General features: G+C 32.0%; 1 protein-coding gene and 1 long non-coding RNA gene across 2 annotated transcripts; both read left to right on the forward strand.

The window, feature by feature from the left end:
• Window positions 1-1,514: 1,514 nt before the first annotated feature.
• Window positions 1,515-3,677, forward strand: LOC132721835 (uncharacterized). Its single transcript, XR_009624523.1, has 3 exons — window positions 1,515-1,657; window positions 2,635-2,765; window positions 3,587-3,677. It is a non-coding gene; the product is annotated as an uncharacterized LOC132721835 (long non-coding RNA).
• A 638-nt stretch (window positions 3,678-4,315) lies between these two features.
• On the forward strand, window positions 4,316-7,066 carry LOC132721836 (uncharacterized). Its single transcript, XM_060706210.1, has 3 exons — window positions 4,316-4,454; window positions 5,620-5,742; window positions 6,192-7,066. Exons 1-3 carry the CDS (start codon window positions 4,325-4,327, stop codon window positions 6,296-6,298), a joined length of 360 nt encoding a protein of 119 aa, XP_060562193.1. The 5' UTR covers window positions 4,316-4,324; the 3' UTR covers window positions 6,299-7,066.
• The last annotated feature ends 3,272 nt before the right edge of the window (window positions 7,067-10,338 follow it).

Genomic DNA, 10,338 nt, shown 5'->3' on the forward strand with positions numbered 1-10,338 from the left:
ATAACCTGTCTATCATATTTAATATGAAATGAAACTATATCATTTTCAAAATGAAGTTTATAATTTATGTATTACATTAAGAATTTTTGTAAATAACTTCTATAGAGAAATATAATCCGTATCGTCTCTTTCATTTTACTTTTAAGAAATATATATTTCGTAATAAATACGAATATGGGTTTTACTCTTTTTTACTCTCTTTTCTTTTTTATGATTTTGATCATTTCACACTTTATTTTCGATAACTTCGGAAGATACTCCATCACCAATTAAACATTTTCATATCTGTATCATAGTTTTGGAACCTTTCTGTTGAAAATGTGTCTGAGTTAAATCGTATACATATACATGCACAGTGCGTTAACTGGGGTGCAGGTATTAGTAACCCGCGATGCAGAGCAGGCCAATTGATTGGCTCATTTTTGCTGGGGTTTACATATTGTGACGGCAGAAAACGGGAAAGCGATAGCAATTTCATATTCAGACGCTAATTCATTGATTACTTTTTTGAGGGGTCAACAGGGACCGTGTCTTTATGTTTGACTATGATACATAAGAGGAAGAACATCAAAACACTCGGCAATCTGATTAATACTCGGGGGTTACGCCCCTTCGTACAGTCCAGATGCTCGTGCTTTGATGCTCTTTCTATCACTTGTATTGCCTCTTTCTAGATTTTGTACAATGCATTCGTTGGGTGAAACAGCCGATATCCAATTTTATCAAAATAAATATGTGGCGGCAGTGTGACGCCATTTTCTTCTTTTATTTTTATCTTATTTCATTATTTTTTTGTCTTGCAACAATTTGGTCTCTACAAATGCATGACTACTTCGGATAAATAAAACATGCGCATACATTTTCAGATCTTTCGGTAAAGACATCAAGCCTTTACCTCATGAGCATATTGTGAAAAAATGGCCGTTTTCATTGTAAAGCCTCCTGTAAGAAGTTCAAACTGCAATGAAACTATGAAAAATGCTTCAATACTAAAGAAACTTGGCACAAGTGTTGACTGGACAATCATTCTCATTCTTAAATTTCCTGTTACCACGGCAACGAAGGCAGTCTCAAAATTGCCAAAAATCACTTTTTTGCATTTGTTTTTTTCCCCATCAAAACTGATTTCAAAGTGCTGCAACTTCTCGATGGATTAATATGGAGTAAAAGGCTTTTCAGCGTTGGTAACATGTTACATTACGTTCGACCTGAGGCCATTTTTAGCGTGTCACATTTCAAAAATTTTCTTGGCGTACCTTTTAAATAGGGAGCGGCGCCGAAAAAGTGATCACTTTTTTATCAACATTTCTTAAACGAAAAAAAGAATTTTGGGCATGAATACGGTATTTTTTCACTGTTTGAGGCCTCAAAAAAGGGGGGTCGAAAAATACGTCTACATGAGGTAAAGGGTTAATACAAAGAATTTATTTTGACCTTTTCTGCCTTTTCTATATCTAAAACACAACATATAAGTTAACTGTTTCAATGTAATTCTTTTGATCTAAACACAGAATGGTAAAACTTGGTAGCGTGCTGGTTTTGTGTGTGACATTTAATTGTGACGTCAGCAGTAAGTGAAACATGCAACGAGACGCCATCTTGTTCAATTTTCCCAAACCAAGACCGCGGTGTTGTGACTCTACAAGATCTGACTCAGGTAACACATACTATCTTTCTTTCTAAAACTTTGTAATACGTTTAATATGAAAGAAAATAAAGTTACAGGACAACATAGATCTAATTTTACAATTCTTTTAGGAAAATTCGAATGTTTTAGCATTAGTAGAAAGTAAGTATGTAGATAGGTTGGTAGGTAGGTAGGTAGTTAGGTAAGTTTGGTGGGCGGGCATGCGGGGTTTACGGTCGGTCGGTCGGACGGTCAATCGATCGATCGGTAGGTAGGAGGGGCAGTAATGTAGGGCAGACAGGCAGACAGTTGTTATATTGCAAACAAAGAACATGTGGCGGCATGGTCGAGTAGTTAACGAGTTGAACTTGTAACATAAGGATCTCTATTTACTTAAGATAAAACCCCGTAAGGTGCAAGACTAAGTATCTTTAAGCAATAAACTTTAAACTCATTGCTCAGTTATGGCTGCATGGTTCCAGGAGCAGATTGGCAAGTGTGCCTATAAGCTTATAGACTGCTGCACAATCCATGTAAAACTAATTATGTACAACAACAACAACATGACATGCATTCTGTCCTTATATCAAGAATATTAGATCTAAAGAAAATATAATTTATCATTGATGTGCACTCCCTCTCTGATATAAATGTTTCAATTATATATAAAGAAACAGGCGAGGATCTAGGTCTTTCAACAAAACTGGATGCTCAACTTCAATAAGGGGTAATGCATAATCCAGATGTGATTGGCATATTATTAGTTTTCCAAAGTGGTCAATTGTTTAGTTTATTAGTGCGTGATTTTACTAGTTTTGTGAAATTAAAAAAAAACGTAGTTTGATTTCCAATATTCAAAGAGGCTGGTAAAGAGAAGCCAAATACAATATTCTTGGACTTCGAGTTTAGACTAAGGTCCCCCGCCTGTAGAAGCTAGTATTAGTTTAATTACATATGATATTCATGTAAATTAAACACAAATAACTAGCCAACAATCTTTATTACAGAAAGTGCAGTCAAAACACTGGATAATGATTTACTACACGCAGTTTTCGTTCACACAGACGTATGGTAAATGTAACTTCAGATGGCATGCTCCCAATTCCGACCAGAACGTCAAGAGAGAATTAATGTGCTAGTAAGTCTCTGACAACAAACTTGATAGAAATGTTACTACTGATATGTGCTGTATCTGAAAATAAACATGATAAAAATGTTACTACTGATACGTGCTATCTCTCAAAACAAACTTGATAATAAGGTTACTACTGATACAAACAAACTTGATTAAAAAAAGGTTACAACTGATACGTGCTATCGTCTTTATAATGTTACAATTTTATAACGTTGATTTTCGTTGGTTTATCTTGACGCTCATAAAAATCTTTATAACGCTGCAATTTTATAACGTTGATTTTCATTGGTTTATCTGGACACTCACATATTTTAATATTGCTGCAATTTTATAACATTGATTTTCATTGGTTTACCTAACGCTCATAAAAATCTTCATGCGATTTTATAACGTTGATTTTCATTGGTTTACCTAACGCTCATACAAACCTTTATAATGCTGCAATTTTATAACATTGATTTTCATTGGTTTACCTAACGCTCATACAAGCCTTTATAATGCTTCAATTTTATAACGTTGATTTTCATTGGTTTATCTAACGCTCATACAAATCTTTATAATACTGCCATTTCATAACGTTGAATTTACTGCAACATATGACATTTAATGCACATGGCAATTATCAATTTTATCTTAAAGTCCAATCTTTTGATTTTTCTTAAATCTCAGTACATTCTATTTAAGTTTGATTTTCTTGAAATAATTTGCCTCAGCTCAGTTACCTGGAGACAAACAGCTTTAAAATTTACACCAATTACAACAACGATCAGATATGAAATGTTAAGTATACGTATTTTTTATTTTCGTTTCTTATTACCTTTCAGCAATTCTGATTTAAAGGAATGCGAAGATTACGAAACGTTGGTCAAACGGAAGACATCAGACTGCAATCGAGGGGAGGAGAACGGTAAAAATCTTACTTGAAGATTCGTTAAACATTTATGTACAACTTTTTTTATCACTCGAATTTTGTTATGATTTATCATTTTGATTAACAGATAATACTCGTTAATGTCCATGAGAATTTTAACTATGCTAACTTTTCTCACACGTATATCCCATTCGTGGTTTATGTTCATGTTTATATACAACACAAAATCAAACGTTTACTGAGTGAATTTCATATACACAAGGTATAAATATTATTATTCTTCTTCTTCTTCTTATTATTCTTATTCTTATTATTGTTATTATGTGCTTTAACATTGAAAGTGCTAACAGAAATAAACGTACACAAAGTGAACGTTACTAAAATTCAACATTTCCCAGAAACTCTTTTTTATATATAATGCTATATTATATATAAGATGATCTTGAACTTATTTAAACGAATTTAGAGTAGTATTTAATGTTTTACTATCTGATAAATCAATGAAGGTACCATTATAGGTATACTATTATCATGGAGCTAAATATAAGATGGAGAAGAGACTGTGACATCACACAGTTAAAATTAGTATCGGCGGAATTGTGTTCCCGCAAGTTATCATATGTCGCGAGATTTTGCGAGATTTGTTTATATATCTGTGCTACTATATATTATTATAGGTGTAAATACAACGATGGATGCGAAGTTTTACAGTCAGGATTTGGACAAGTATTTCTGGTACGATTCTTGCTATGAGTACGACAGTGACAACAAATGCACGACGGGATACCTTGATCTTCTCGTTAGCAAAACTAGATACTCTGGTAGGGAGACAATTTAATAAATCTGCATTTTATAAATATGTAAAAATATTTTTTCCGTCGGTTTTAAAAACCAATCATTCTATAGTTTTATTTTCAGTTTTTACAGTGTTGTTATAAATCTCATTAAATATTCTTAAATTTTATTTTTAAAAGGAAAACCCCGCTGTAACACTAAAGTTCGTATACGAATTTTAACGTGCAAATGAAGGCTATTATCTGCTCGTGTATGCGCTACGTCACAGTGATAAAGTTTAAAAAAAATCAAAAGATTTTCTTGTGCAAACAAACTTTAACCGTTTTAGCGTTACTGTGCATAAGGTTTTCATGAAAACGTCTCTTGACAATTTACTACAAAACATTATAACCCGCAAGAATAAACCAAATTTAGTCTCGCTTGGCTTATTGCAGTTAGGATCAAGTAAATAAAAAGTAATATGTATGTATTTAGTCTATGTTTAATGAGGGTCCATCCGCGCGTTAAGGCACAGCAATTTGTTTTCGCTGACGTTTACTGACCCCGGACAAGTCACCAGTCATGCCCTTAAAGAGTAAATTTTGAAGCACAAAGTGGACATTCTTTACCTCCATTTAATTTCCACGGAGTATAAGCCAAAGATGTGAATTTTCAACCAAGTAATATGTTACTTACTCGAAAAGTATCTGTATTACATAAAAGTATTTTACTCCACAGAAGAATATGGAGTACGAAGTAAGGTAGAGAGGAATAAAGGCAGACAATTAAGAGTTCATGAGATTTCTATATAAATGTATAAAAAAAAAGAGCTACAATTGATATAACCTATAACGGTGGCAAAGACTTTGAGTTCAAGCGGGTTAAATGTTAACCTGCAATAACTTCTTACATATGCAAAATTAATGTCTCTAAATATGCGACGGTGATTGACGATCGCGCGAGATTCTAGTTTTCAATAGAGATTATATTTCTACATTTAACGATATGGAAACTGTTTTTTAATACTTTTTTGTTCTGTATATGATAATCGTATACAACATTTTACGATCGACACACAGATAAAATATTTCAGATGAAATGGAATACAAAAACAGTGAGGTGTTTTGTCTGGTACAAAACTGTTTGAAAAAGCTACAGTGACAGCCTTCGGTAGGACATTCTTATCAAATTAATATTTCATATTATACATAGATTCTGATGATAGTGAACTTGACCTACAAGGACTTCCCTGGCATATTATTGCTTCAGACCTGAAATATCATTTCAACATGGATATGTCGGATGACAGAATGAAGTTTTCCTGGAAAGGTCCAGGTAATGTAAATTTACGTTAAGTTATCAATTTAGAATAAATAACGCTATTGACAAAAGAGCAATAAAAATTGTTGTTTTTTATGCTGAAAATATATTTCATAAAAAGATAATTCGTACATGTATTTTAACAAAGATTTGTGTCTGAAGCCGAGTGGTTAAAGCCGGTGACTTTAAAGCACTCACACAGTGGTTGCGAGCACATTCTTTCAGTTGAGAAATCTATCTAGCTTACATACAAAAAGTCAATAGTTCTACGTATGTGCCCGTTCGATTGTTCCTGAAATAATGCATGAAAGGGCACTTGAGGTCGTCTCCACCAGTAGATAAGAAAATTACCTTAAGATTGTTGGTACGACGTTAAACACGACCAACCAACCAACCAATCAGCCATTTTTTTATTATTTTTTGTTTTTTGTTAAGTTACCTTTTATTTGTTTGGATACTTTCAGAATGTGGATTTGATGGCAAATTGATCGAAACCAGCGGTACAGGATCGGACAGGCAGAACATCTTAGCTTTGTTAATTGCCTTCTCCTTATACTCGCTGTTATTTTAGAATAATGTTAAAGATCCTGTAACTCATTTTTTATGTTTTTATATCATAAATATAATGCTCAAATGAAGATTTATTAATGTTGTAAGTTCCAAAACGCATAATTTGTAAAAATATTAGCGAATTGACGTTTCATATTAATAAAGAAAGTCTAAGTCAAATTCTTAGATAAGAAATGAATGCATATTTTAAATGATTACATGTAATGTGTTAAAAAATATCTGCAGTACATATTTAGCAAATTCTTCGATGTTTGATAATTGTTTTAGAAGCATAATTATATACATATATAAAATTTCACTTGAGTGTTGAAACAACCTTAAATACAACATACAGGATCTTTAAAGTATCTTACTTACAAAATAAAGAAAATAAAAAGTACTATAAAAAGGGTAGTATAAAGCCTTGTCTTATAATATCTTATAAAATATTGCATTTTTATAGGATAATAAAGACAGTATAAAATATGTTATTTCAATACTCGCAAATATCTATATCATTTGTATATACACATAAATATTGTATGTAAACAGAATACAATTTCACGGAACAAAACATTAAAATTTTATTTGAAGGATTTTGAAACGATTAAATTGATTTGTCATTCACTAAAAAAGTACATAAGCATTTTTTTTCATAATGGTATTTATGGATTTCTTTGATTTTTTTTTTAATTCAAACAATAGCCTTGTAAACTTATATCGGCAAGTAGTATAGTTTTATAAATTGTAAAACTTCAACCTTCAAACGTCCCCGTATTTTTATTATTATTGTGTTGACCTCTACAATAGCTTTCAAAGCCACATCTTCTGCTCTGTCCGTAGCATTGTATGCAATGACATTTAAGTTTGAATGATCTTGCTCAGTGCAACTGCACTTATGATGGCTAGATTATAAAAATCGCCTGAATTGTGCAGATTCCCTATTTCACATTCGTATCCTGAATACATTATCTGCTTATACTACATTTATGTTTTACTACAATTATGTCTCTTCTCTCATACTTACAATATTGCACGTTTGTAACATCAATTTTTATTAGACAGTCGAGACGGTCGAAACATATAAAGACTGCAGAAATGTATCAATTATAATCAAAAAGAGTAAACATAACAAAAAATCGACTTGCATAGTACATATCAAGTTAAAAGTTAGTGAATTACTGATTCAAAATTAATAAGCCACTTTTTGGCGTATGATATCCTTTAATTACATGACTGGTGACAGGTCTGGGATCCGTACTCTCAGTGCCTGAAAGGGCGGGTGGATCCTCATCAGGCACAGAATAAACACACAATTATAATTCTTATACCATTTTTTGTCATTAAAGGAAGAAATTATGGGTTATAGATTCGTTGCAAAGTAGAAAGGATATATGGCTATGTATAAACGAATGTTTACTATGCAAACTTACAGTAACTGTTGGTTATACTGGTCCATATAACCTGTTTAAACACTTTATTATATCGAGTTATATGACCGGTTATTTGATCCAATATTAACGGTTAGAAATATAATGTAAGATTATATTACCTGACTAGAAATAATATACTCGTTACGCATGTCCAATGAAAATCGACGTTACAAACAGTTTGTATTATAACTAATCACATATCTCACATTAAAATAATAAAAAATGATGTATCTTATAATGTTTTGTTGTTTTATTTTTTGTTGTTGTTGTTGTTTTCATAATGACAATTTCCGTGGAGGCGCAATAACCCTGCTTTGTCACGTACAATATCTCGTATAACTATCAAGCTAGGTACACTTTTTCGTAAAGAAAGACGACATAACAAATCCTGCTTAGTACACGTAGACCGCACGCCGGTTATAATCGTGTTTTGAGTCAAAACAAGAAATATTTTTTAAAAAAGATACTCTGCCGAAGTAAAACTGGTTTATATGTTATTTTTAAGTTTTCTATACAAAAACTTCCCCTTTTATCCCCCCACCCAATTGAAATTACTCTAAATAAGAAATATGTACTGAAATGAACGTTAATGCATCAAAGATCTATTAAAGACATGTGCCTCAGAAATAAGTTTACTGTATTTTTTTTCCTGATTTAGGAAGGTTAGTCATGAGCTTTATAACGCTCAAACACGGACTTCAATTCGGAGCACATTACGTGCCTATCACTTGAGGAAAGAATAGCTTTGTCTTTGTTACAAAAAGTAACAATATGTAAACAATATACTATATTAAGCCTATACATGTACCAGGTATTTCAAACTATCCATTTTCATAACCTGAACCCTCTAAACACTATACGTTACTCGGAGTAAAGGAACTCCGCTGAGGTCAAAAAGCCTACAAACATAAAAATTTAAAAAAAAAGCTGGGGTGCTCAAAATAGAAAGATATGCAAAAGATAGGTAAGAAATATAATCAGAAATAAATTAGAAATCGTATTTTTTGCTATTCTTATTGTTATATGAGTAAAAAGGTATACACCTACATCATTAATCAATCATTAATGTCGGAAAATTATTTCAAGCCCCGTATTGTCAAAACACCTCAGTGTAGTCCCTTTAACGTTCACGTGCCCATTTTCATTACTCAGTATTCAAATAAATGCAAAATGAAATAATAACTTGCACAACTCATTGTATCATAATGGTATGACCGTATGATGTAAACGTAATCGTTTTCGACTTATATTTAAGGTCTTAGTCTTAGTGGTGGATCTTTTTATGAACAAAACAGAACAGATACTTTATTAAGACTTGTACAAAGTGCATCATATACAATACAGCATATTTATATATGTAACAAACAAATCAGGATACCACATTTTACGTATACAATAGTTTCATTAAATCAAACAAACGAACGAACAAATAAATAAATAAATAATGTAAAAAATCATCATTTGAGTATCATATTTATGATATAAAACCATAAAAAATGTGTTACAGGATCTGTCATTAGGCATGCCTAGTGACTCAGTAAATATTCTGTCCCGAAAACTGAGTTATAATATTTTCATAAATCATGATAATTTCTAAGAATACAGTATTAGGTATGTTAAAGCTGCATTTAATACAGAAATAGCGACATTTCATTAATAAATTGGATTTATTATCGACTCTAGATCCTACTTTGATGTACAGACAACCAATCATAAAAATCTGCAACCTCATTGTTGCGAAATCGGAAATACAATAACTTATTTCTGTTTGCATGAGAAACTCCACGTTTTTGACATTCGTACATCAGTATTAAATCAACAAACATGGCTATAAGTACATGTAATAGTCCTAATTTAACGGTATATTTCCGTATTGTAACGGATGTTTTCTTCAAATTTAATCTTTTTTATGAGATGATCACTTTTTTTCTGAACGCCAGGCCTAATGCACTGTGAAGCTGAAACTGTTAAATCTAAAGTTGTTTGCACAATTTGCTGTGTTCCTGATAACACTGTGACATAGAGCATACACAAGCCGATTATATTCTTCATTTGCATGATAAAATGTGTATACCCGTGGGCGTTTCCATTTAAAATCATAAATTATGAACAATAATTGATGAGATTTACAACAATACTGTTTAAAAGGTTAATGAAAATGTAGAATGCTTGGTTGTTAGGCCGACGGCAATATATGTTTACATATCTATTTATTAAATACAGCTTTAAAACTTTATTTGTCATTACAAATGAAGGTGTTTTAATGAAGTTTTCGGGAGCTTCCATGTGGACATATTAATTTATTAGGCAGAACATTAAAACTCCCGATAAAGTCCTTAAGGAAATGCGAACATGTAAAAGCAAACGAAATATTAAATCATTTACTTAAATCTCATCTTAAGGTAAAATACTTTTAGTGCTGACATATAATGCGTTCCAGAATAAAAAAGGAAATTCCAGATGTCCTTTTTCCGGGGGTCGACCTCAATGCGCCTTTTCAGCAACAATTTTACATGCACAGATATTGACAGTACAGTGCTGACTTAGGGGAATAATTCCCCTAACTTTTTAACCTCAGACGAAAACGCATTGTACCTGTTCGTTCTGCGGATATATGATACCATATGAT

Source organism: Ruditapes philippinarum, unplaced genomic scaffold (genome assembly GCF_026571515.1).
Source record: "Ruditapes philippinarum isolate M1 unplaced genomic scaffold, ASM2657151v2 ctg9185_1_1_1_1, whole genome shotgun sequence".
NCBI lineage: Eukaryota > Metazoa > Mollusca > Bivalvia > Venerida > Veneridae > Ruditapes > Ruditapes philippinarum.

Bases quoted from the DNA above. Each gene is read 5' to 3' on its own strand.
- LOC132721836 (XM_060706210.1), top strand. From the start codon at position 4,325: ATGGATGCGAAGTTTTACAGTCAGGATTTGGACAAGTATTTCTGGTAC. The intron at 4,455-5,619 runs GTAGGGAGACAA...TATTATACATAG, and splicing joins TAGCAAAACTAGATACTCTG to ATTCTGATGATAGTGAACTT. The intron at 5,743-6,191 runs GTAATGTAAATT...GGATACTTTCAG, and splicing joins GTTTTCCTGGAAAGGTCCAG to AATGTGGATTTGATGGCAAA.